The following is a 22340-nucleotide window of genomic DNA, read 5'->3' on the forward strand; positions in this document are numbered from 1 at the left end:
GGCTAAACAGGCCCAGCTCTCTCAGTCTTTCCTCATAAGAGAGATGCTCCAGTCCCCTAATCATCTTTGTAGCCCTTCGCTGGACTTGCTCCAGTAGCGCCACATCCCTCTTGTACTGGGGAGCCCAGAACTGGACGCAGTACTCCAGATGTGGCCTCAGCAGGGCTGAGGAGAGGGGGAGAATCACCTCCCTCGACCTGCTGGCAACACTCTTCCTGATGCACCCCAGCATACCATTGGCCTTCTTGGCCACAAGGGCACATTGCTGCCTCATGCTTAACTTGGTGTCCACCAGCACTCCCAGGTCCTTCTCGGCAGAGCTGCTTTCCAGCAGGTCAACCCCCAACCTGTCCTGGTGCAGGGGGTTATTCCTCCCCAGGTGCAGGACCCTGCGCTTGCCTTTGTTGAACTTCAGGAGGTTCCTCTCCGCCCACCTCTCCAGCCTGTCCAGGTCTCTCTGAATGGCAGCACAGCCCTCTGGTGTATCCACCACTCCTCCCAGTTTTGGATCATCGGCAAACTTGCTGAGGGGGCACACTGTCCCTTCATCCAGGTCATTGATGAAGAAGTTGAACAAGACTGGACCCGGTACTGACCCCTGGGGGACACCGCTAGCTACAGGCCTCCAACTAGACTCTGCGCCGCTGAGCACAACCCTCTGAGCTCTGCCATTCAGCCAGTTCTCAAGCCACCTCACTGTCCACTCATCTAACCCACACTTCCTGAGCTTGCCTATGAGGATGTTATGGGAGACAGTGTCGAAAGCCTTGCTGAAGTCAAGGTAGACAACATCCACTGCTCTCCCCTCATCTCCCCAGCCAGTCATTCCATCATAGAAGGCTATCCGATTGGTTAGGCATGATTTCCCCTTGGTGAAGCCATGCTGACTACTCCTGATCACCTTCTTGTCCTCCACATGCTTGGAGATGGCCTCCAGAATGAACTGCTCCATCAGCTTTCCAGGGATGGAGCTGAGGCTGACTGGCCTGTAGTTCCCTGGGTCCTCCTTCTTGCCCTTTTTGAAGACTGGGGTGACATTGGCTTTCTTCCAGTCCTCGGGCACCTCTCCTCTTCTCCATGACCTTTCAAAGATGATGGAGAGTGGCTTAGCAATGACATCTGCCAGCTCCCTCAGCACTCGTGGGTGCATCCCATCGGGGCCCATGGATTTGTGGGTGTCAAGTTTGCTTAAATGATCTCTAACCCACTCCTCCTCCACCAAGGGAAAGTCTTCCTTTCTCCAGACTTTCTCTCTTGCCTCCAGGGTCTGGGGTTCCTGAGGGCTGGCCTGAGCAGTAAAGACTGAAGCAAAGAAGGCATTCAGTAACTCTGCCTTCTCCGCATCCTTCGTCACCAGGGCACCCACCCCATTCAGCAAAGGCCCCACATTTTCCCTAGTCTTACTTTTGCTACTGATGTATTTGAAGAAGCCCTTCTTGTTGTCCTTGACATCTCTAGCCAGATTTAATTCCAAACGGGCCTTAGCCTTCCTCGTCACATCCCTGCATACTCTGACAACATTCCTATATTCCTCCCAAGTGGCCTGTCCCCCTTTCCACTTTCTGTAGACTTCCTTCTTCTGGTTGAGTTTTGCCAGGAGCTCCTTGCTCATCCATGCAGCTCTCCTGCCTCCTTTGCTTGACTTCCTACTCATAGGGATGCACCGCTCTTGAGCCTGGAGGAGGTGATGCTTGAATATTAACCAGCTCTCTTGAACGCCCCTTCCTTCTAGGGCCCTAACCCATGGGATTCCTCCAAGTAGGTCCCTGAAGAGGCCAAAGTTTGCTCTCCTGAAGTCCAGGGTTGCGATCCTGCTTAGTGCCCTGCTGCCTCCTCGCAGGATCCTGAACTCCACCATCTCATGGTCACTGCAGCCAAGGCTGCCCCCAACCTTCACATCTTCCACCAGTCCTTCTTTGTTTGTTAGTACGAGGTCCAGCAGCACACCTCTCCTTGTTGGCTCCTCCACCACCTGTGTCAAGAAGTTGTCACCAATGCTCTGCAGGAACCTCCAGGACTCATACACACCATGCTGTGCACCTGCCCACCACAGGGTGCATATACAGGGCACGGCAGGCATCTGTGCCCCACAGTGTGCCCATCGACAGCACATGCAGTACAGCATATGCGCATACACACTACGGGGTGTGCGCACACCCCACTGTGTGCCCATGCACACTGCAGGTCCCAGGGGGGTGCGGGCAGGGAGGCAGAGCCCTGTGGCCTCCCCTGCTCTGCAGCACCTCAACTTGTGTCCCGCTGGGCAGCACGGGGAGTTGGGCACTCTGAGGCCATGCCATAACCCTGCAGCCATGGGCCCCAGGGCAGCACGATGGGCTCTGCAGCCCTTCTGCTCTGGGCCACTTTGCTGGGCAACTTGTGACCCCTGCCAAGACTCTGCAAGCAGGGTCTGCATGAAAAGGACAAAGGAGTCGTTTCTTGGGCAATGCACGCAAGAAGTAGCTGTACCTGTCATGGACTTCTCAGGCAGGGTAGCTGGGCCTTGCCATGCTTGTGGAGGTAGTGAGGAAGGCAGGGAGGGCTTTGGTGGCCAGGCAGTGGTCCGCTGGGTGGGGAAGGCTTGGCCTCTCAGCCTCCTTGACATAGGCTGATCCTCTGCACTCCTGGGGGGCAGATGGGTGCCATGGGGGGCAAAGGAGGTAGAGGGGTGCAATAGGAGTCAATGGGGGCAGTGGGGTGCAATGTGGGGGCAGGGAGGGCAAAGAGGTGCCATGGGGGAGGGGGGAAAGAGGGGTGCCTTGGGGTGCCATAGGGGCAGAGGGGCACCCTGGAGGGGGGGGAGGCAGAAGTGTGCAATGGGGGCAGGGCTGTGCAATGTGGTACAATGTGGGCAGAAGGGTACTGTGGGGGGGTCAGAGAGGGGAGTGGGGGGCAATTGGTGCAATGGGGTGCAATGGGAAGCAGAGAGGGCAGGGAGGTGCCATGGGGGTCAGAAGGGTGCAATGGGGTGCACATGTGGCAGAGAGGGCAGAGGGGTGCCATGGTGGGCAGAGGGGGCACAGGGGTGTCATGGGGGGCAGTAGATGCCATTTGGTGCAATGGGGTGCAATGGGGGGCAGTGGGGGCAGAAGCATGCAATGGGGTACCATAGGGACAGAGGGGTGGCATGGAGGGCAGAGGGACCAGAGGGGTACAATGAGGGGCAGTGAGTTAAGGGGTGTAATGGTGTGATATGGGGGGCAGAAGGGTGCAATGGTGTGCCATGCAGGGCAGAAAGGTGCTGTGGGGGATGCCATGGGGGGGGGGGTCAGAAGGGTGCAATGGGATGCAATGGGGGCAGAAGTGTTCAATGTGGTGCCTTGGGGACAGAGGGGTACAATGGTGGGCGATGGGGGCAGAAGGGTGCCATGGGGGGCAGAGGGGGCAGAGGGGTGTAGTGGGGGGGGTTGAATGGTGCAACATGGTGCCATGGGGGCTGAGGGGTGCCATGGGGTGCAATTGGGGCAGAGTGCTACCATAAGGAGCAGAGAGGTGCCATGCGGGGCAGAGAGGGCCAAGGGTTGCCATGGGGGGCAGACGAGGCTGAAGGCTGCTATGGGGAGCAGTGGGGGCAGAGGGGTGCAGTGGGGTGCCATAGGGCCAGAGGGGCGCAATGGGGAGTAGAGGGGTGCAATGGGGGGGGCAGAGGGGACAGAGGTGTGCAATTGGGTGCCATAGAGAGAGAGGTGCCATGGGGGGCAGAAGGGTGCAGAGGGGTACAAGTGGGTGCCATAGGGGCAACGGGACACCATGCGGAAGGGGGGCAGTGGGGACAGAGGGGTGCAATGGGGAGGGGGGTCGAGGGGTGCAGTGGGGTACAGATGGGTCAGAAGGGTGCAATGGAGTGCCATAGAGGCAGAGTGGTGCAATGAGGGCAGAGGGGTGCCATGGGGGGCAGTGAGGGCATCAGGGTACAATGGGGTGCCATGGGGGGCAGAGGGGGCAGAGGGGTGCCATAGGGTGCAATGGGGTGCCATGGGGGCAGAGGGGTGCCATAGGGTACAACATGGGGCAGAAGTTTGCAACAGTGGGCAGAGTGGACAGCAGGGTGCCATGGGGGGCAAAGGAGGCAGAGGGGGCAGAGGGCTGCAATAGGGTGCAATGGGAGCAGAGGGGTGTCGTGGGGGGCAGAGAGGTCACAGCAGTGCAATTGGTTGCCAGGGGGGCAGAGGGGTGCAGTGGGGGGGCAGTGAGGCCATTGGGGTGCAACGGGGTGCAATGGGGTGCTCTGGGAGGTGGGGGGGTTCCATGCAGGGCAGAGGTAGCAGAAGGGTGCATGGGGTGCAATAGGGGCAGAGGGGTGCCATAGGGGGCTGTGGGTGGCATTTGGGGGCAGTGGGGACAGACATGACCCCCCATGTCCCCCTGCCCTGTCCCAGCCCCATGTCTCCATTCCCCGCCCCGGCCCCTGTGCCCCCCCCCTCCCCATGTCCCCATTCCTCCCCAGCCCCACAGGAAGCCGGGGGGGAGGAGGGGGTGGCTCTGGGGTTTGCGGTGGGACATGGGGACGTAACTGCCAGGAACTGGGGGGCTGGGCTGTCCCTGTCCTCCATCCCCGCAGGCCTCCATGGCCTCCTGAGCACCCCCCCCCCATGTCCCCATACACTTCCCCCCTGCCCCAGTGACCTCAGGTCCCCTCTGTCCCCCCCAGGTCTCCCCCGTCCCCCCAGTTCCCCCTAAGCCCCCCCCCCATCCTCCCAGTTCCCCCGGTGCCCCCAAGTCCCCTTGTTCCCCCAGTTTCCCCAGGTGCCTCCAGCCCCCCAGCTCCTCCTTTCCTCCTCCTTTTCTCCCCCAGGTCCCCAAAGTCCCCCCCCCCGGTCCCCCCTTGCCTCCTCCTTGTCAACTCAGGTTCCCCCAAGCCCTCCAAATCCCCTTGTCCCCCCAAGCCCCCCCTGTCCCCTCCAAGCCCCTCTTGTTCCCCCAGGTCCCCTTGTCCCACCCAGTTTCACCAATCCTCCCAGTTTCCCCAGGTCACCCCAGGTCCTGCCAGCCCCCCAGCTCCTCCTTTGCCTCCCCCTTATCTCCCCCAGGTCTCTCCTTGCCCCCTCCTTGTCACACCCTCTTCCCCCAGCTCCTCCCACCTCCCCCCAAGTCCCCTTGTTCCCCCAGTTTCCCCAGGTGCCTCCAGCCCCCCAGCTCCCATCCTACCCCCCTTATCCCCCCCAGGTCCCCAAAGTCCCCCCCAGGTCCCTCCCTTGCCTCCTCCTTGTCCACTCAGGTCACCCCAAGCCCTCCAAATCCTCCTTGCCCCCCCCAAGTCCCTCCTGTCCCCTCCAAGCCCCTCTTGTCCCCCCAAGTCCTTCCAAACCTCCTCGTTCCCCCCCCCCAAACAGATCAGGTCACTGTTGGGGGGAAGCTCGCAGCCCCCGCAGTGGGGGGGACGTGACGTGGCCACCCTGCCCGGATGTCTGGGCCCCCCCCGCCGCAGCCACTGTGGTTTCCAGGGAGGGGGGAGGCCCTTCCTGCCCTCAGCCCCACAGTGTGCCCCCCCCCCCCCAGCGGGTACATAAGGCACCCTGGGGCACGGGGACAGCCAGCCATGGCCCCACCGCTGCTGGCCCTGCTGCCTGCTGTCACCGGTGGGGACCGGGACGGGGACTTGGGGAGGTGGAGGGAAGGGAAGAGCTGGGGACAAAGGGGGACAGGAGGTATGGGGCGGACAGGGGGCCACAGAGGACAGTGGTGGAGGTGTGGAGAGACAGGAGGGATGGGGACATGGGGGGACAGGGGGACACGGAGGACAGGGATGGAGATGTGGAGAGGTGGAAGGGATGGGGATGTGGGGAATGGGGGGACACAGAGGACAGGGATGGGGACATGGCACAGAAGGGGATGGGAGGGATGGGGACACCAGCAGATGGGGACATGTGGGGATACAGTGGGATGGAGACAAGAGGGAACGGGGACATGGGAGGAAGGAGGGGGTGGGGATACCAAGGGACATGGGGGGGACAGGGATGGGGACACGGGGGTATGGGAGAATCTGGGATACCGGAGGGTCGGGGACATGGAGGGGTGGAGACACAGGGTGGTGGGGAGGTGGGAGGTTTGGGGACGGTGCGGGTGCCAGCGGCCCCTGACGCAGTGCCCAGCCCTGCTGCTGGCCGGCATGGGGGCTGAGGGGCTGCACCCCAGGGTCCCGGCCGTGCCCGCGAGGGCCAAGGGGTGCAGCCCGGACACCCCAGAGTGCCAGGTCCCCTCTGCCTCGGGGGATGGCCTGCAGCTCCTGTTTGAGGACCTGGAGATGCTGGAGAGGATGGTGAGCGGGCACGGGGTGCATGGGGGGCACCCTCGGGGGCACTGGGTGGGCATCAAGGAGGTACCCATGGGGGCACGCATGGGGACACTCTTGCAGGCACTGGGTGGGAGCTGGCAAGCACTGGGTGGACATCTATGGGGCACCCATGGGGACACTGGGTGAGCACTGGGATGGCATCAGTAGGGACACCCAGGGGGGCACTGGGTGGGGATGACACCATGGAGGGCACTGGATGGGCACCGGTGGGGGCTGTGGGTGGGCCCTGGCTGGGCACCGCTGGGGCACCCAGGTGGCAGGCAGGGTGCCCGGCGGGTGCTCACGGTGCCGGGCACGCAGGGGGCTGCTGGACAGGATGCCGGCAAACTGCGCTGCACGATCTGCAAGAAGGTCCTCAAGAAGCTCAAGAGTCTGGTGCCCAACACGCACAACACGGTAGGGGCCAGGGCGTGCGAGGGGTGTGCGAGGGGCGTGCGAGGCCGTGCAAGGCTGTGCAAGGGGATGTCTGGCATGCAAGGCAGTGCCCACCATGCAAAGCCATGCGAGCTTGTGCAAGCCCGTGCAAGGTGGCAGCGCCTGACACACGGCCGTGCCGGCACAGAGCCGGGTTACGCAGGCGGCCCGCAAGGTGTGCTCCATGCTGCCAGGGATTTCCAAGCGCTGCCACAACCTGGTGAACCGCTACCTGGAGCCCATCGAGGCAGGGCTGGCGCAGGACGAGGAGCCCGCCAGCATCTGTGCCAACATCCGCTGGTGCCAGCCCTGACCCCAGGTGAGGCTCCCTCCCTCTCCACCCCTCCCACCCCATGGCTGGGGGCCCAGGCATCCGGGCAGCCCCACCCCGGGTGAAGGGCCCTTGTGCCCAGCCGTGCCCACCACGAGGGCTCTCGAGCCAAGGGCTCGGCGGCACCAGCGGCTGCTTCAAAGCGGCGCCCGGGGTGGGGCGGCCGCCCGGGAATGCACCCGCACCCATGGGTGCTGCAGGCATGGGGACATGGTGCCCCTCCAGGACGGGGACACAGGGTCATGGGGGCTGGTGGGCGCGGGAACAGGGACATGGGGATATGGTGCCTGTGTGGGATGGGGACACGGTGTCATGGGGGGGCACAGGGACATGGGGACAGGGACATGGGAACATTGTACCCATGGGGGATGGGGCTGGGGGACATGTGAACAGGGACATGGGGATATGGTGCCTGTGGGGGATGGGGACACGGGGTCATGGGGGTCTGGGGGACATGGGGACAGGGACATGGGGACATGGGGATATGGTGCCTGTGGGGGATGGGGTCATGGGGAGCTGGGGGACATGGGAACAGGGACACAGGGCCATGGGGATATGGTGCCTGTGGGGGATGGAGACATGGGGTCATGGGGGTCTGGGGGACATGGAGACAAGGACATGGGGACCTGGGGGGCACAGGGACATGGGGGCATGGGACGGGCATGGGACATAATGCCCATGGGGATGGGGACACGGGGGGGGTGCAGGGACACGGTGCCCAAGGGGATAAGGATATGGGCGGGGGGCGGGTGCGGGGACACGGTGCCCATGGGGACAAAGGCATGGGGGGCACAGGGACATAGTGCCCATGGGGACGAGGACGGGGGGGGCACAGGGACACGGTGCCCATGGGAACAGGGACACGGGTGGCACAGGGACACAGTGCCACCAGTGTCCCCCCAGCTCAGCCTCTCTCTCCTCCCAGGTGCCAGCTGGCTCCGAGGGCACCCAAGGGATCCTGCGTCCCCTCCAGCGCTGGCCCTCGCACTGGCCCCCACGCCGGCCACCCCTTCCCCCAGCTCAATAAATCTTTGGCATTGAAGGAGCCGGATCTTGTGCTCGCCGACGGGGTGGGGGGACACCCGGCCACTGGGATGGGACACCAAGGGGGACATGGGGACACCGAGGGGCACAGGGACATGGGGGACACTGAGGGGCATAGGGGACACCAAGGGGCATGGGGACATAGGGAACATGGGGGGACACCAAGGGTCATAGGGGACATGGGGACAGCAAGGGGCATGGGGACATGGGGACACCACGGGACATGGGGGGCACTGAAGGGCCCGGGGACACAGGGGACATGGTGCCCTGGGGCCCCCAAGGGACCCTGGGGGTGGCAGCCCAGGCCGGCGTCCCCGCGGCGCACGTGTCCCTGCGGGCGCTGGCAGGGGCCCAGCCCACAACGGTCACGTCCCCGCCGGGGCTATAAGAGCCCCCGCGGCCCGGCCCCGCCAGCCACCGCCATGGCCCTGCCACCGTCCCCGCCGCGGGCGCTGTCACTGCTGCTCGCCCTGCTCTGTGCCAGCCCAGGTAGGGACCCCGTGCACCCCGCGGCTGGGTGCACCCCACTGCTGGGAGCACCCCCCCAGACTGGGTGCACCCCCAAGCTGCGTACACCCCCCCCCCCCGAGCTTAGTGCAAGCCTCAGAGTTGGGTGCCCTCCAGAGCCAGGTGTACCCCTGAGACGGGTGCACCCCATAGATGAATGCACCCCCCCCACAGCTGGGTGCAACCCCCAGAGCTGGGTGCACCCCACAGCTGGATGCACCCCTGAGACGGGTGCACCCCATAGATGAATGCACCCCCCCCCCACAAGCTAGGTGCAACCCCTAGAGCTAGGTGCACCCCAGAGCTGGGAGCACCCCCCCAGACCTGGGTGCACCCCCAAGCTCAGTGCACCCCTGAGCCAGGTGCACCCCACAGCTGGGTACCTCCTCCCAGACCTGGGTGCACCCCCAGAGCTGGGTGCACCCCAGAGCTGCCCCCCCCCCCAACCAGGGTGCAGCCCCTGGGGGACCCATGGCAGGGTGGGGGGCAGACGTCTGGGTCCCTTCCTAGCGGTGGGGGGGGAGCGTGGAGGGGGGCGGCTCGGACGCCTGGGCCCCCCCGCCCGCAGCGCCGGGTGCTGACGGTGCCGGCAGGGCTGGGGGGCCCGGGGGTGGCGGCGGGGCGCTGCGGGGCCCAGCCCCACACCTGGTGCCAGAGCTGGGAGACGGCGCTGCGCTGCGGGGCCCTGGGGCACTGCGCCCGCCACGGCTGGGCCCCCGGCGCCAAGGTGAGCCCCGCGCCCCACGGCGGCTGCCCCACGGCGGCCACCCCGCGCCCCACGGCGGCCACCCCAAGCCCCATGCCCGTGCCCCGAACCCTGCACCCATGGCGCTGCCCCCATGCCCCTGCCCTGTGCCAGCTGCCCCGTCCCCTTGCCCCATGCCCTGCCCCACGCCCCGTACCCCCTAGCCTGTGCCCCGTACCCCCCTGCCCCACACCCCATGCCCCTTACCCCATAACCTGTGCCCCATACCCCGTGCCCCATACCCCGTGCCCCATAACTATACCCCATAACCATATCCCAAACCCTATACCCCATCCCCATGCCCCATGCCCATATCCCATAACTATACCCCAAACCCTATACCCCATCCCCATGCCCCATGCCAATACCCCATGCCCCATAACTATACCCCAAACCCTATACCCCATCCCCATGCCCCATGCCCATACCCCATAACCACGCCCCATAACCATGCCCCATAACCATACCCATGCCCCATAGCCGTACCCATATGCCATAATCATGCCCCCTATCCCATGCCCACGCCCCATACCGCTACCCCACACCCTATCCCCATACCCCATAACTATGCCCCATACCCCACATCCCACACCTGATACCCCTACCCCATAACCACACCCCGTCACCATGCCCCACAGCCATACTTCATAAACACGCCCTATACCTTGTGACCATACCCCACACCCCGTGCCCCATCCCCAATTTTGGGTGGCCGTGCCCCATGGCCCTTCCCCATGTGGGGTGCACCCAGCCCAGCTCCCCCACCCCGTGCCCGTCCTCCCCCCCCCCCAGGAGGACATGTGTGCTGACTGCCAGGAGATCGTCTCCCTCCTCACCCGCATGGCCAACGAGTCGGCTGCCAAGGTGCCCGCAGGCATGGGGTGGGCACAGGGTGGGTGTCACCAGGGGTGGGCAATGGGTGGGCAGGGGCATGGGGTGATCACTGCCAGAGTGGGCATGGACATGGGGTGGGCATCACCAGGGTGGGCAATGGGTGGGCATGGGGTGATCATTGCCAGAGTGGGCATGGACATGGTGTGGGCATCACCAGGGTGGGCAGTGGGTGGGCATGGACATGGGGTGGTCACTGACAGGGTGGGCATGGACATGGAGTGGGCATCACCAGGGTGGGCACAGGGTGGGCATGGGCATGGGGTCGTCATTGCCAGGGTGGACATGGACACAGAGAGGGCATCACCAGGGTGAGCATGGGGTGGGTGCCACCGGGGTGGGCATGGGGTGGACATCGGCAGGGTGGGCACGGGGTGGGCACAGGGCAGGCATCGCTGGGATGGGCACAGCATGACGGTCCAGGTGTCGGGACACAGGCAGCCGTGGAGGGCTTCCTGCGGCAGGAGTGCACGGCGCTGCCCGTGCCCACCATGGTGTCCCCCTGCCAGCGCCTGGTGCACGAGTACTTCAGCCTCCTCACCGCCTCCCTCGAGGGGCACCTCGTGAGTGGGCACCCGCGGGTGCCATGACGGACAGACGGGCGCACCTCAGGGTGCCGGGCGGGGGGGGATCGGGGGCACCCTGCCAACCGGGTGCTGGGTGGCCCTAATGTGGGGCGAGGACCCAGGCATCCGGGACGGGGGGGGCGTGGGTGGGCGCAGGTGCCCCTCACCCTGCCTCTCGCCCCAGAAACCCGCTGTCGTCTGTGCCCGGCTGGACCTGTGCCCGGGTGAGCCCGGGGGGGCCGTGGAGCCGGTGGTGCTGCCGCGGGACGGGGTACCCGGCACCCGCCTGCAGGTAGGAGCCGTTCCCAGGCTGGCCGGCCCATGGGTGCCTATGCGGCCAGAAGTTGGGGTGTCTACGTGGGCATATTCATGGCCAAAGATCGGGGCATCACATCTCCATGGGCATCTATGTGGGCATCTACACGGCCATATATGTGGGCATCTTGGTGGGCCTCCAGCTGGGCGTCCACCAGCACCACCATTAGGTTCCAGAGTGAACACCACACCAGTGGGCACACAAGTACTGGCCGAGGGGGTGCTCCCATGCTGTGGGAGCCCCCCCCGGCTTTGCCCGTGGTGGGCACCAACTTCTCTGTCCCCAGGGCGCCCCCGGCGAGGACCTGCCCGTGCCGCTGCCGCTGTGCTGGCTGTGCCGCACCTTCATCGCCCGCGCCGAAGCCACCATCCCCAAGGTGCCCACGGCGGGCGGGCAGCCGGGCAGAGGAGCGGGAGGGGACAGCGGGGGACGGGGACGCCCCCTCACCTGCCTCACTGCCCCGCAGGAGAAGCTGGCAACGGGGGTGGCGCGGCTGTGCCAGGTGCTGCCGGCGGCAGCGGCGGGCGCCTGCCGGTGCCTGGCTGAGCGCTACACCATCCTCCTCCTCGACACACTGCTGGGCAAGTTGGGACCCCGGCTGCTCTGCAGCGCCCTCTTCTCCTGTGGCACCCAGGACGACTGCGCTCCGGTGGCACCCGGTGGCCCTCGAGCCCCCACCGGGGCTCACGGGGACAAGGGCTGGGACGGCTCTGCCCTGGGCCAGGTAAGGCTCTGCCCTGGTCGGGGGAGACAAGGGGTCCCCTGGGAGGTGCCAGGGCCCCCAAGGGTGTCACAAGGCTGAGGGACAAGCCCAAGGGTGCCAAGGGGTGTCACAGCCCCAAGGGACATGCCAGGGCCCCGAAGGGGGTCGCAGCCCCCCGGGGACCTGCCTGAGGGTGCCACGGCCCCAGTGGGGTACCAAAGGGTGCCACAGCCCCGGGGGACGTGCCTCAAGGTGCTACAGCGCCAAGGGACATGCCCAGGCCCCAAGGGATGTCCCCGGGGACATGCCAGGGCCCCCAAGGGTGTCACAGCCCCAGGGGACATGCCCAGGCCCCAAAGGATGTCACAGTCCCAGGGGACATGCCACAGGGTGTCACAGCCCCAAGGGACGTGCCAAGGCCCCAAAGGGGTGTCATAGTCCCAGGGGACATGCCACAGGGTGTCACAACCCCAAGGGACATACCAGGGCCCCCAAGGGTGGCACAGGCCCATAGGACTTGCCACAAAGGACATGCCAGGACCCCAAAGGATGTCACAGCCCCAGGGGACGTCTGGGCATCCCAGGGGACATGCCACAAGGTGTCACAACCCCAAGGGACATACCAGGGCCCCCAAGGGTGGCACAGGCCCATAGGACTTGCCACAAAGGACATGCCAGGACCCCAAAGGATGTCACAGCCCCAGGGGACGTCTGGGCATCCCAGGGGACATGCCACAAGGTGTCACAGCCCCAAGGGATGTGCCAAGGCCCCAAAGGGGTGTCACAGCCCCAGGGGACGTACCAGAGCTCCCAAGGGTGTCACACTCCTAGGGGACATGCCATGGGATGTCACAGCCCCAAAGGACATGCTTTAGCGTCCCACGGCCCCGGGGAGGGGGGGTGCCACAGGGTGTCCCAGCCCCAAGGGTCACACCAGGGCCCCCAAGGGTGTCCCAGCCCCATGGGACATACCCAGGCATGCCACGGCCCCAGCAGCACCCCAAAGGCCTGTCACTACCCCAGGGGGGGCATCACAGCCCCGGGGAGGTGCCAGCCCCCGCTGAGGTGGCCGTGTCCCCCCCCCTCCTCTCCCAGCAGGAGCTGGGCCTCGGCCGGGTGCCCCCGGAGCCGGCCCCGAACTCGGAGCCCTGCGCCCTGGGTCCGGCCTACTGGTGCTCGAGCGCCGAGGCCGCCCGGCGCTGCCAGGTGAGTACGGCGGGGACACGGGGGCAGGGGGGGGACACGGGGGCAGGGGGGGGACACGGCCCGCGCCGCCACCCCCCGCCTGCCCGCTGCTCTCCCCTAGGCTGTGCAGCACTGCCAGGCCCACGTCTGGGTGTGAGGAGCCGGGAAGAGGCATCGCAGCGGCGCCAGCGCCCACCCGGCGCGAGGGCGAAGACGGGGTGGGGGGGGGACGGGACGGGTGGGCGCAGGGGGGGTCGCAAATAAAAGCTTGGCTGCCGAGGCCCCGCGGCTCAGCGCGTGTGTGTCGCGGCCCCGGGGGGCAGCGGGTCCTCCCCTGCCTCCGTTTCCCCCCGCCGGATGAGGTTCGGGGCGCTGCAGAGGCCGCAAGGGGGGGGGGAGCGGGGAGGAGGTTTCTGGGAAGATCTTCCCCCCTCCCCACGGGCGCGCGCGGCCCCCGCTCCTCACAAGTGGCTTTTCGCACCTCCGCGTTCCACCTAAGAACTGCGAAAACCACACGCTTCCTTCCCTCCGGCCTCACACGAGCCCCCACGTCGGCACCGGGCTCGCGGCCAAGAGCGAGGTCAGGGTGCGGGAGGGACGCCAGCACTGGGTGGAAGCAGGAACAGAGCCAAAGGTGGCGGAAAACGTTTAAAAAAATACATCAGGAGTCCTTTAATAGGTGGCCCAGAGGGCCGGAGGGAGAGGGGGCACCCACGGGTGCTGCCGCCAGCCCGCGGGGAAGGTGCCGGGTGAAGGGAGGGCCAACGGGCGCCTGGGGCCGGCGGAGCAGGGCTCAGGCCCCTTGCTGGTTCGTCTCGTCCTCCTCGCGCCGCTTCCAGATCTGCGGGAGAGCGGAGGGGGGCGGTGGGGGGCGGCGAAGGCGGCGAGATGGGGGTTCTTCCGCCTCACGCTGACCCCCGCGCACCCGGGGGCGACGCCTCGGGGGCGAGAGGCGGCCCCGGGGGGGCTCCTCACCTGGATGTAGGCCTCAGAGAGTGTGATCATCTGGGGCAGGATGTCCGTCACCTGCAGGTCCTGCAGCTCGTACCACTTCCCCGTGCCCTGCGAGGGGACAGGAGGGGACGGGGGTGACACCAGGAGCCAGCCCCCCACACACACACACTCCCCCGGCCCCCAAGCCCGGCTGTGGCACTCACATGGTGCAGCACGTGGATGCGGTAGGAACCCTCAGAGGGTTTCCCATCGTGCACGATGTTGGCGATGAGGTCGTAGGTGGTGTTGGTGTGCACGGCCTGCACCTCCTCCGACAGGTACTCCCGCAGGTCCACGTTGCTGCGGGGAACAGCCTTGGGCACCCGCACACCCCGAAGCAGGGTGCCTGTGGCGCCCCGAGCTTTGGGCATCCCCCAGGATGGTGCAACCAGCCAGAAACAGGCCCACCGTACCCCCGGGACACGCGTGGGCAGGTCGGCCTCCAAAACCCATCAACAGCAGGGAAGAGACACCGGGAAAGTGAGGCAGGGCACTCGGGGACCTCCCAAATGCCACCGCCATCCCAGAGCCTGTTGCGTAGGCTCACCACGCTCCAATCCATGGCAAAACCCCGGCCAGGCGCGTCCCCGCCAGTACTTACGTGATGGGGAAGTTGACGATGGTGGGGTTTTTCTCCACAAAGAAGTTGTTCTTGGTGAAGCGCTTGATGCAGAAGATGAGGTAGGGGGGCAGCTTGGTGAGCTGGAAACGCTTGAGGAAGTTCTCCTTGTAGGTTTTGTACTCCTGGTCGAAAAAGGGAAAGGCAGGAATCAGCATAGGGTGCTCTTGCCACCCAGGGAGCTCACTTAAAGGCCCTCTGCCCACCCATCCCGACCCACCAGGGGACGGGGAGCTGGAGCCAGGGCCCAGCGCTGAGGCCGTCAGAGCTGGGTGCCACGCCGCGGCGGCGGGCAGCGAGTGCCGAGGCCTCACCTTCTCGGTGACGCCGTTGAATTTGGCCAGGATGCTGAAGAGTGGGACCTGGGGGATGATGAGCTGCTCCTTCTCGTCCTTGTAGAGGGGGGCGGTGGGCAGGTCCAGCGTGAGGTACATGAAGGTAGACTCCACCATGGTCTCCTGGTACTCAGCGTTCTGCAGCAGCTGCGCCTTCTCTTCAGCCGGCTGCGGGAGGCAAGTTCAGAGCGGGGCCGGACGGACCGCGTTGGTGAGGGAAGCTCCCCCCCCGCCATCGCCATCCCAGCAGAGACTCACCAGATCCGGGTGCGGCAGCTTTTTGGTGAAGATGCGCATGGAGCCCTGGAATACGTCAGTGACGATGGCTGCGGACACATGGAGAAAGAGGCCGTCGGAGAGGCCGGGAGCGAATCTCAGGCAGAGCAGGGCGCAAAACCGCCACAAGGGCTCAGTGTGGACGTTCACATGTGGCAATTCAGGGCTGGGAGAGGCACTAAAACCTTCTTTTAGCCAGAGACACACTACGAGAGTCAGATCTTGCGTCTGACCATAAGCAAAGCCATCAGCCGGCTCTTTGCTCCCCCCCTGTGGCCACTGTCAGGCTAGAACCGCGCAGGAGAGGTGACAAGCATCACCCGGGGACATCAGGGTGGATGGAGCTGCCCCAAGGTTAAAAATCAGCTGCACAAAAGCAGCCTTCGACCCACAGCACCCTCCACTCACTCTTCTTCTTCTTCTTCGTGCCGCCCAGGGCCGAGTGCAGGGCATTCAAGAACCAGGAGAGAAAGTCGACTCCGTCACCTGCAAGACAGATGATAAATCAGTGGTGGCACCTTCGCGAGAGCACAAGGGAGCCTTCCCCTCCACACGGCACCCTAGAGGGGTCTCTAACCCTCCTTGGCCTCCTCCAGGGCTGCCTGTCGGCGCGGGGCGCTCGCAACGCCTCTCCGCCTCACCCTGCTTGGTGATCTGGAAGTTCTTCTTGCTGCAGAGCACCACAGCCTGCAACATCTCGTGGGGGGAGACGTGCGCCTTGAAGTTGCGCGGGTTCCACAGCTTCCGCATGAGCTCCCCAAAGCGCTGCACCAGCAGGAACATGATGTCCCCGGGCGGGCGCTTGATGTTTTTGTAGTTGTCTTCCTCCAAGAAGTAATTCCTCAGTGGGGGGACGTTGGAGAGGGCCTGTGCACAGACAGGCGACGATCAGCCAGGACACGCTGCCCCGCCAGCCCCAGGGGGAAGCGGGTTTCCTCCACCTCCCGCCAGAAGCCACCCCCGTGCCCATACCTGGAGCACGGCATTGGCGTAATCGTTGGCCTTGATGTTGTTGAGCCCCACAATGCCCGGGAGGTACGTGGTGCCATCGTACGCCCGCGAGAGCTTGGCCTGTTTGTCCAGGTTGGTGATCTGCTGCTTGGTGAAGGTGGGTTTCAGCACGTACTGAGAGAGCGGAGAAGAAACGGAGTCGGGCCAGGAAGCTAAAGGTGACCAGCCCCCCTTGCAGGCGCTGCTGCGGCTCCCAGTGTCACCGCAGCCTGAAATCCTCCGAGGACAGAGATATTGCCACCCTCCTGCAGACACGCTTCCACGTGTCCTGCCAGAACACCTCTATGGCGAAGACTTAAGAAGCCTTCATCCCTTTCACGTGACCCTGATGCCTTTCACGCGAGCAGGAACCAAGCAGGAACTCACAGCCACCTCGATGCAGAGCTCCCCACCGCTGCTGGGCCTCGCAAACCCCGACAGCCCAAGGGATGTGAACGTAAATCCCCAGGTTTCGGCGCAGCTCAGAGGAGCAAATCGCTTGTTGGCAGGGTCACAGCAGCCCTCCCCAGTCCCCCAGCCCCTCGCTGGGAAGGTCCCCGCACCGTGATGTCCTCCAGCGAGGAGTCGATGATCTCGTAGTTGTCGGGGAGGCAGTAAAACTTGAGGGTGTGGAGGTTGAGGAAGACGTGGTGGCTGAACTGCACGCTGTGGATGTAGGCGTGAGACTTCAGCCCTCGGCCTGCCGAGGGAGAGGAAAGCATCAGGGACACGGGCCGCGCGCGAGGGAACGCGACACCGCATGGCCCAGGCATCCGAGGGCTCCAATTTTGACCGTGAAGGAGCAAGCGAGGCCAACGGGGAGCACGGGATGCTGCAAGCTCCGGAGATGGATGGATGAACACGCATTGGGCCACGAGCCGCAAAAGGAATCGCTTGAGGAGCCCCAAGCCCGCGGAGGCCAGGCGAGAAACGACTCCCAATCCCACTCGCGGGCTGCCTCTCCCCCCGGGACCGAGGGACCCCAGGCAGCCTCCCGCCAACACAAGCCCTGCAGCGACCTCGGCCCCCCCCCGGGGAAGGACTCACCCTGGAAGTACTTCCCGCACACGAGGCAGGCGTAGACGTTGATGTGCGACAGCGAGATGGAGCAGAGCTTCTCGAAATCGAAATCCAGGACGCTCCTAAAACGGGAGAAGCGAGAGGGCCGTGGCGCGTGGGGCAGCCTTCCCCCCCCACCCCCGCCCCGAGGGAACCGTGTCCCGGTGCCCGCCGCCGGCCCGCGGACCCTCCCCGCTCACTTGTTGATGGTGTCGAGGTAGGGGCAGTGCCGGCTCCGCTGGTCCTCGGGGTCGAAGCGGCCGTAGCGCACTGCAGCGAGGAGCACGGGGGCCCGTAAGCGCCGGGACGAAGCCAAATCGTCCCCCCCCGTCCCCCCGCTGCTGTTCACAGCCTTCCTGCCGCGCAGCCTCCTTCCTCCAAGGCTGCCCAGGTTGCTCCCCGGGTGTTGACCCCGCGCGGGCCCCCCCAAAACGCCCCTGTGCCCCGCGGGGTGACATAAAGCAACCCACAAAGCAGGACCCTCCTGTACGCCCCCTGATTGGGGTCACCCAGCATCGCCCACGGTCGTCCCTTCTGCGCGCCCCCAGAGCTGTCCCCGGTGCCCCCCAGCATTGCCCCCCGTTCCCCCCCTGTGCACCCCCAGATTTGCCCCCGGTTCCCCACCCGTGCACCCCCAGATTTGCCCCCGGTGCCCCCCAGCATCACCCTCGGTTCCCCTCTCGTGCACCCCCAAATTTGCCCTCGGTGCCCCCCAGCATCGCCCCCGGTTCTCCCCCGTGCACCCCCCGAGCCGCCCCTCAGCACCGCCCCGGCAGCACCCCCGGTTCCGCCCCCGCCCCGGCCCGGTGTCCCCGGTGCCCACCTGTGGGCTCGGGCTCAGGATCGGAGTCGCCATCGGGCTCGCGCTCGCGCTTGATGCGCACCGGGCCGCCGCTGCTGCCGCCGCCGGGGCCCGCCCCGCTGCCGCTGCTGCCGGTGCCGGTGCCGGGCTCGCGCTTGATGCGCGCGGGGTCCACCGGGAGGGGGAGGGGCTCCGCCGCCTCCCGCCGGTCCCGGTCCCGCCCCCGCTCCGCCTCCCGCCGCCCCCGCGACCGCTCCGCCTCGCCCTCGCGGCGGCTCCGCGACGAGCCCCGCGACGACGACGACGACGAGCCGCCGCCGCCGCCCGAGCCCCGCGGCGCCGCCCGCGCCTCCCGCTCCCGCTCCCGCTTGCCGCGGCTCGACATCCCGCCGCCCACTGCGCAAGCGCCGCGGCGGCGGCGGCGGCGGCACTGCGCAGGCGCGGCGGTGGCGCCTCCCCGGGCCGGCGCGGCGGCACCCAGCCGTGAGTGAGAACTGCGCGTGCGCAGGAGCGCGAACCGGGCGCTCCACCGCCCCCTGTCACCACCTCTGTGTCAGGCACTACGCATGCGCCGTTCCAATCCGGAAGCGGAACGGCCGCACCCCGGCTACTGCGCATGAGCGGATGAGCCGCCCGGGGGTGGGTGGAGGCGGGAAACCCCCTCGGCGCCTGCGCAATGAGCCGGCTCCCGCCCATTGGCGGCGCGGCAGCGCGTGCGCACTGGCGCCGGTGCGGCCGGCGGGGCTTTTAAAGGGACAGCGTCCCTTTTTCGGCCGGGCGCGGTGTACAGCGCCGGGCACCCTCGGGGGCCCGGTTCCGGGGACAGTCCCGACCGCTCCGCGCCACCGCCGCCCCTGCCGGTGCCCGCAGGGGGGAGGCCCCGGGGGGCGGCGGCGGCGGGCCGGTCCCGGGAGCGGCGGCCGATGGAGGCGGGCGCGGGCTGGCGCTGCCGGCCGGGCGGGCGGCTCGACATGAGCCACGGCTTCGTGCGCCACATCCGCCGCAACCAGATCGCCAGGTACCGGCGCCAGGGCCGCCTCGCGGCACCCCCTGTCCCGCCCCCGGGAGCCCAGGGCATCGCCGGGGCCCCCGAGGGGCCCCAGTGCACCCGCACGGCCCCCCCCGGGACCCCAAAGCACCCCCGGGACCCCCCGGAGACCCCCACGGGACCCTAATGCCTCCCCGGGACCCCGCCTGACTCCCCTCAGGACCCCCACCGCCCCCCCGGGACCCCAAAGTACCCCCGGGACCCCCGAGCCCCACCAGGACAACTCCCCCGGGGCCCCCATATCCTCCCGGGGCCCCTGCCCGCGCCCCCCCCCCCCCGGCACTCGGCGGCGCGGTGCCGGTGGCGGCGACGCTGAGCGGGTCGGTGCCGGTACCGGTGCCGGTGCAGGGACGCCTACGAGCGGGCGGTGCGGCAGGCCCGGGGACGGGCACGGAAGCGCCACACGCCGGCCCCGCCGCGGCCCCGCCGCCCCGACCAGCAGGTCTACCGGCCCCGCGGCCCCGGTGAGCACCGAGGGGGCGGGGGGGGGGCGCCCTGGGGTGGGTCCGGGCATGGGGAGCACTCAAGGGAGTGATGGGGATGGGGGGGACCCCAGGGTGTGGGGAGCACCCGAAGGACAGCTGAGACGTAGGGAGGCACCCTGGGGTGGGCGAGGGTGTGGGGGGCACCCAAGGGAGGGCTGGGGACGGGGGGCACCCTGGGGTACACTGGGGCATGGGGAGCACCCTGGGGTGGGCGAGGGTGTGGGGAGCACCCAAGGGAGGAATGGGGATGGGGGGGCACCCTGGGGTGCACTGGGGCATGGGGGGCACCCTGGGGTGGGCGAGGGTGTGGGGAGCACCTGAGAGAGGGCTGGGGACAGGGGGGCACCCTGGGGTGGGCGAGGGTGTGTGGAGCACCCAAGGGAGGGCTGGTGACGGGGGGGCACCCTGGGGTGCACTGGGGCATGGGGGGCACCCTGGGGTGGGTGAGGGTGTGGGGAGCACCTGAGAGAGCGCTGGGGACAGGGGGGCACCCTGGGGTGGGCGAGGGTGTGTGGAGCACCCAAAGGAGGGATGGGGATGGGGGGGCACCCTGGGGTGCACTGGGGCATGGGGGGCACCCTGGGGTGGGCGAGGGTGTGGGGAGCACCCAAAGGAGGGCTGGGGATGGGGGGGACCCCAGGGTGTGGGGAGCACCCGAAGGACAGCTGAGACATAGGAAGGCACCCTGGGGTGCACTGGAGCATGGGGAGCACCCACGGGAGGGCTGGGCAGGGGGGGCACCCTGGGGTGCACTGGGACATGGGGGGCACCCAAGGGAGGGCTGGGGATGGGGGGGCACCCTGGGGTGGGCCAGGGCATGGGGGGGTACCTAAGGGAGGGATGGAGTCTGGGGAGGGGGGCACCCCAGGGAGATTTGGGTCACGAAGAGCACCCTGAGGTGAGCTAGGGCATGGGGGGCACCCTGGGGTGTGGGGGATGTGGGGGGGCACCCAAGGTGTGCCAGGGCACGGGGGGCACCCCGGGGTGGGCTGGGGAGCGAGGGGCACCTAAAGGAGGGCTGGGGGGGTAGGCTGGTGCCCGGGGGCACCCCGGGGTGGGCTGGGGGCATGGGGGGGGCCCCCACAGCACCCAGTGCCCCCGCAGCGCCACTGAGGGTGCCGGGCGCCGGCAGGGGGGGCGGCGCGAAGCCCGGGCGAGAGCAGCGCGGGTGCCACCGCCGCGGACGCCCGCGGGCCTCGGCTCTTTTGCCTCGAGTACGAGGGGGACGACGGGAGCGTCACTGCTGTCATCGTGCACCAGGTGGGGACCCCGGCATCCAGGCCCCCCCGCCTCTGACCTCTGCACCGTGCCACCGCGCTTCAAGGGTGCCCAGGGTGCAGCGGGGGGAGGCTGGGTGTCCCCTCCTGCCTGCGCGATGCCCTGGGTGCACCCGCGGGTGCCCAGGGACAGAGGGGGGCAGTGGGTGCCCCTGGGTGCAGGCGGGTGGTGCGGGGAGGGCAGCGGGTGCCCCTGGGGCGCAGGGGGGGCTGTGGGTGCAGGGGGCTGTGGGTGCCAGTTGCCCTGAGTGGGTGCCCTTAGGTTTAGGGGGTGGACGGTGGGTTTTGGGTGCCCTGGAAGACAGTGGGTGCCCCTGGGAAGGGGGATACTCTGGGGTACAGGCGGGTGCTGTGGGGGCAGCGGGTGCCCCAGTGCAGGTGGGTGCTGGGGAGGTGGCAGATGGCCCTGGGTGCAGACGGGTGCCCCAGGGCGCAGAGCAGGGGACCTTAGCGGGGGACGGCAGGCACCCACGGGCGCCGCTGACGGCATTGGGGTGGGGGGGTGCCACAGGCGGACAGCGCGGAGGAGGTGACGCAGCGGGTGTGCGCCCGGAGCCCGCTGGAGCCCGCCCTGCGCCGGGCCCTGTGCCAACGGGTGCAGGACGAGCTTAGCAAGCGCCGCGGGACCCGGTGACGGGGGGCACCCACCCCGGCTCTGCCCCGGCCCCCGGCAGTGCCAGCGGGGCGGGGAGGCGGGGGGGGACATCGCCAGCCCGGGAGGGGACGGTGGCAGCTGGGGCCGGTCGGTGTCCGATGCCAATAAAGGTGCTGCGAGGCCCCAGCGTGCGGCTGTCACTGGGGAAACTGAGGCACGGGGTGGGGACAACAGGAGCCTGGCAGGGACCCTGGTGGCCGGGCTGCGGGGCCAAGGCGCTGCACCCATGGGTGCTGCCGTGGCTGCATGGGGGCTGCTCTCCCGGGGGCTGCAGCGTGGCCTCACCCATTGCCACCCACCCCGGGGATGTCACCCCGTGTCCCCTGTCTTGTCCCCTCTCAGGGCTCTGGGGTGGCACTGGCAAGGTGTCAGGTCCCCAGTGTGCCTGTCCCTTTCCCCAGGCACTGCCAGGGCCATCAGGTCCCCAGTGTCCCCATCCCCTGTGGCTCAGGTGGCACTGCCAGGGTGTCGGGTCCCCAGGGTCCCTGTCCCGTTCTCAGGCACTTCTAGGGCCATCGGGTCCCTGGGGTCCCCATCCTTTTCCTGGGGTCCCTGTTCCCTCTCTGGGCACTTCCAGGGCCACCAAGTCCCCAGGGTCCCCGTCCCCTGGGGCTCTGGGGTGGCACTGCCAAGGCATTGGGTCCGCAGGGCCCCTGTCCCCTTCTCCAGGCACTTCCAGGGCCATCGAGTCCCCAGGGTCCCTGTCCCCTTCTCAGGCACTTCTGGGGCCATCGGGTCCCTGGGGTCCCCATCCTTTCCCTGGTGTCCCTGTCCCCTCCCAGGTGTGGGGCCGCAGCACCTGCA

The 22340-nt window shown here is 67.4% G+C and overlaps 4 protein-coding genes across 4 annotated transcripts; 3 read left to right on the forward strand and 1 right to left on the reverse strand.

Moving 5' to 3' along the window:
- Positions 1–5501: 5501 nt before the first annotated feature.
- Positions 5502–8082, forward strand: LOC106493799 (antimicrobial peptide NK-lysin-like). Its single transcript, XM_067312449.1, has 5 exons — positions 5502–5579; positions 6093–6259; positions 6596–6691; positions 6858–7028; positions 7966–8082. The coding sequence occupies exons 1-4, from the start codon at positions 5540–5542 to the stop codon at positions 7020–7022; spliced, it is 468 nt and encodes a 155-aa protein (XP_067168550.1). The 5' UTR covers positions 5502–5539; the 3' UTR covers positions 7023–7028; positions 7966–8082.
- Positions 8083–8506: 424 nt separating this feature from the next.
- On the forward strand, positions 8507–13154 carry SFTPB (surfactant protein B). Its single transcript, XM_067312250.1, has 9 exons — positions 8507–8573; positions 9185–9318; positions 10132–10200; positions 10665–10790; positions 10978–11091; positions 11411–11485; positions 11576–11833; positions 12908–13018; positions 13119–13154. The coding sequence occupies exons 1-9, from the start codon at positions 8507–8509 to the stop codon at positions 13152–13154; spliced, it is 990 nt and encodes a 329-aa protein (XP_067168351.1).
- A 486-nt stretch (positions 13155–13640) lies between these two features.
- USP39 (ubiquitin specific peptidase 39) lies at positions 13641–18470 on the reverse strand. Its single transcript, XM_067312456.1, has 13 exons — positions 18093–18470; positions 17470–17539; positions 17258–17352; positions 16774–16910; positions 16193–16345; positions 15862–16087; positions 15629–15706; positions 15203–15270; positions 14924–15112; positions 14592–14734; positions 14155–14290; positions 13973–14059; positions 13641–13838 (listed from the first exon to the last, which is right to left on the reverse strand). Exons 1-13 carry the CDS (start codon positions 18454–18456, stop codon positions 13791–13793), a joined length of 1794 nt encoding a protein of 597 aa, XP_067168557.1. The 5' UTR covers positions 18457–18470; the 3' UTR covers positions 13641–13790.
- A 203-nt stretch (positions 18471–18673) lies between these two features.
- C29H2orf68 (chromosome 29 C2orf68 homolog) lies at positions 18674–21658 on the forward strand. Its single transcript, XM_067312361.1, has 4 exons — positions 18674–19089; positions 19468–19583; positions 20737–20864; positions 21393–21658. Exons 1-4 carry the CDS (start codon positions 18995–18997, stop codon positions 21513–21515), a joined length of 462 nt encoding a protein of 153 aa, XP_067168462.1. The 5' UTR covers positions 18674–18994; the 3' UTR covers positions 21516–21658.
- The last annotated feature ends 682 nt before the right edge of the window (positions 21659–22340 follow it).

Source organism: Apteryx mantelli, chromosome 29 (assembly GCF_036417845.1).
Source record: "Apteryx mantelli isolate bAptMan1 chromosome 29, bAptMan1.hap1, whole genome shotgun sequence".
NCBI lineage: Eukaryota > Metazoa > Chordata > Aves > Apterygiformes > Apterygidae > Apteryx > Apteryx mantelli.

Coding starts and splice junctions, on each gene's coding strand:
- C29H2orf68 (XM_067312361.1), top strand. CDS start 18,995: ATGGAGGCGGGCGCGGGCTGGCGCTGCCGGCCGGGCGGGCGGCTCGAC. Junction 19,584..20,736: donor CTACCGGCCCCGCGGCCCCG/GTGAGCACCGAG, acceptor GGGCGCCGGCAG/GGGGGGCGGCGCGAAGCCCG. Junction 20,865..21,392: donor CTGCTGTCATCGTGCACCAG/GTGGGGACCCCG, acceptor GGGGTGCCACAG/GCGGACAGCGCGGAGGAGGT.
- SFTPB (XM_067312250.1), top strand. CDS start 8,507: ATGGCCCTGCCACCGTCCCCGCCGCGGGCGCTGTCACTGCTGCTCGCC. Junction 10,791..10,977: donor CCTCCCTCGAGGGGCACCTC/GTGAGTGGGCAC, acceptor CTCTCGCCCCAG/AAACCCGCTGTCGTCTGTGC. Junction 11,834..12,907: donor ACGGCTCTGCCCTGGGCCAG/GTAAGGCTCTGC, acceptor CTCCTCTCCCAG/CAGGAGCTGGGCCTCGGCCG.
- USP39 (XM_067312456.1), bottom strand. CDS start 18,456: ATGTCGAGCCGCGGCAAGCGGGAGCGGGAGCGGGAGGCGCGGGCGGCG. Junction 17,353..17,469: donor TACCTCGACACCATCAACAA/GTGAGCGGGGAG, acceptor CTCCCGTTTTAG/GAGCGTCCTGGATTTCGATT. Junction 14,291..14,591: donor ATCGTCAACTTCCCCATCAC/GTAAGTACTGGC, acceptor TGTTCCCCGCAG/CAACGTGGACCTGCGGGAGT.
- LOC106493799 (XM_067312449.1), top strand. CDS start 5,540: ATGGCCCCACCGCTGCTGGCCCTGCTGCCTGCTGTCACCG. Junction 5,580..6,092: donor CCTGCTGCCTGCTGTCACCG/GTGGGGACCGGG, acceptor CGCAGTGCCCAG/CCCTGCTGCTGGCCGGCATG. Junction 6,692..6,857: donor TGCCCAACACGCACAACACG/GTAGGGGCCAGG, acceptor GTGCCGGCACAG/AGCCGGGTTACGCAGGCGGC.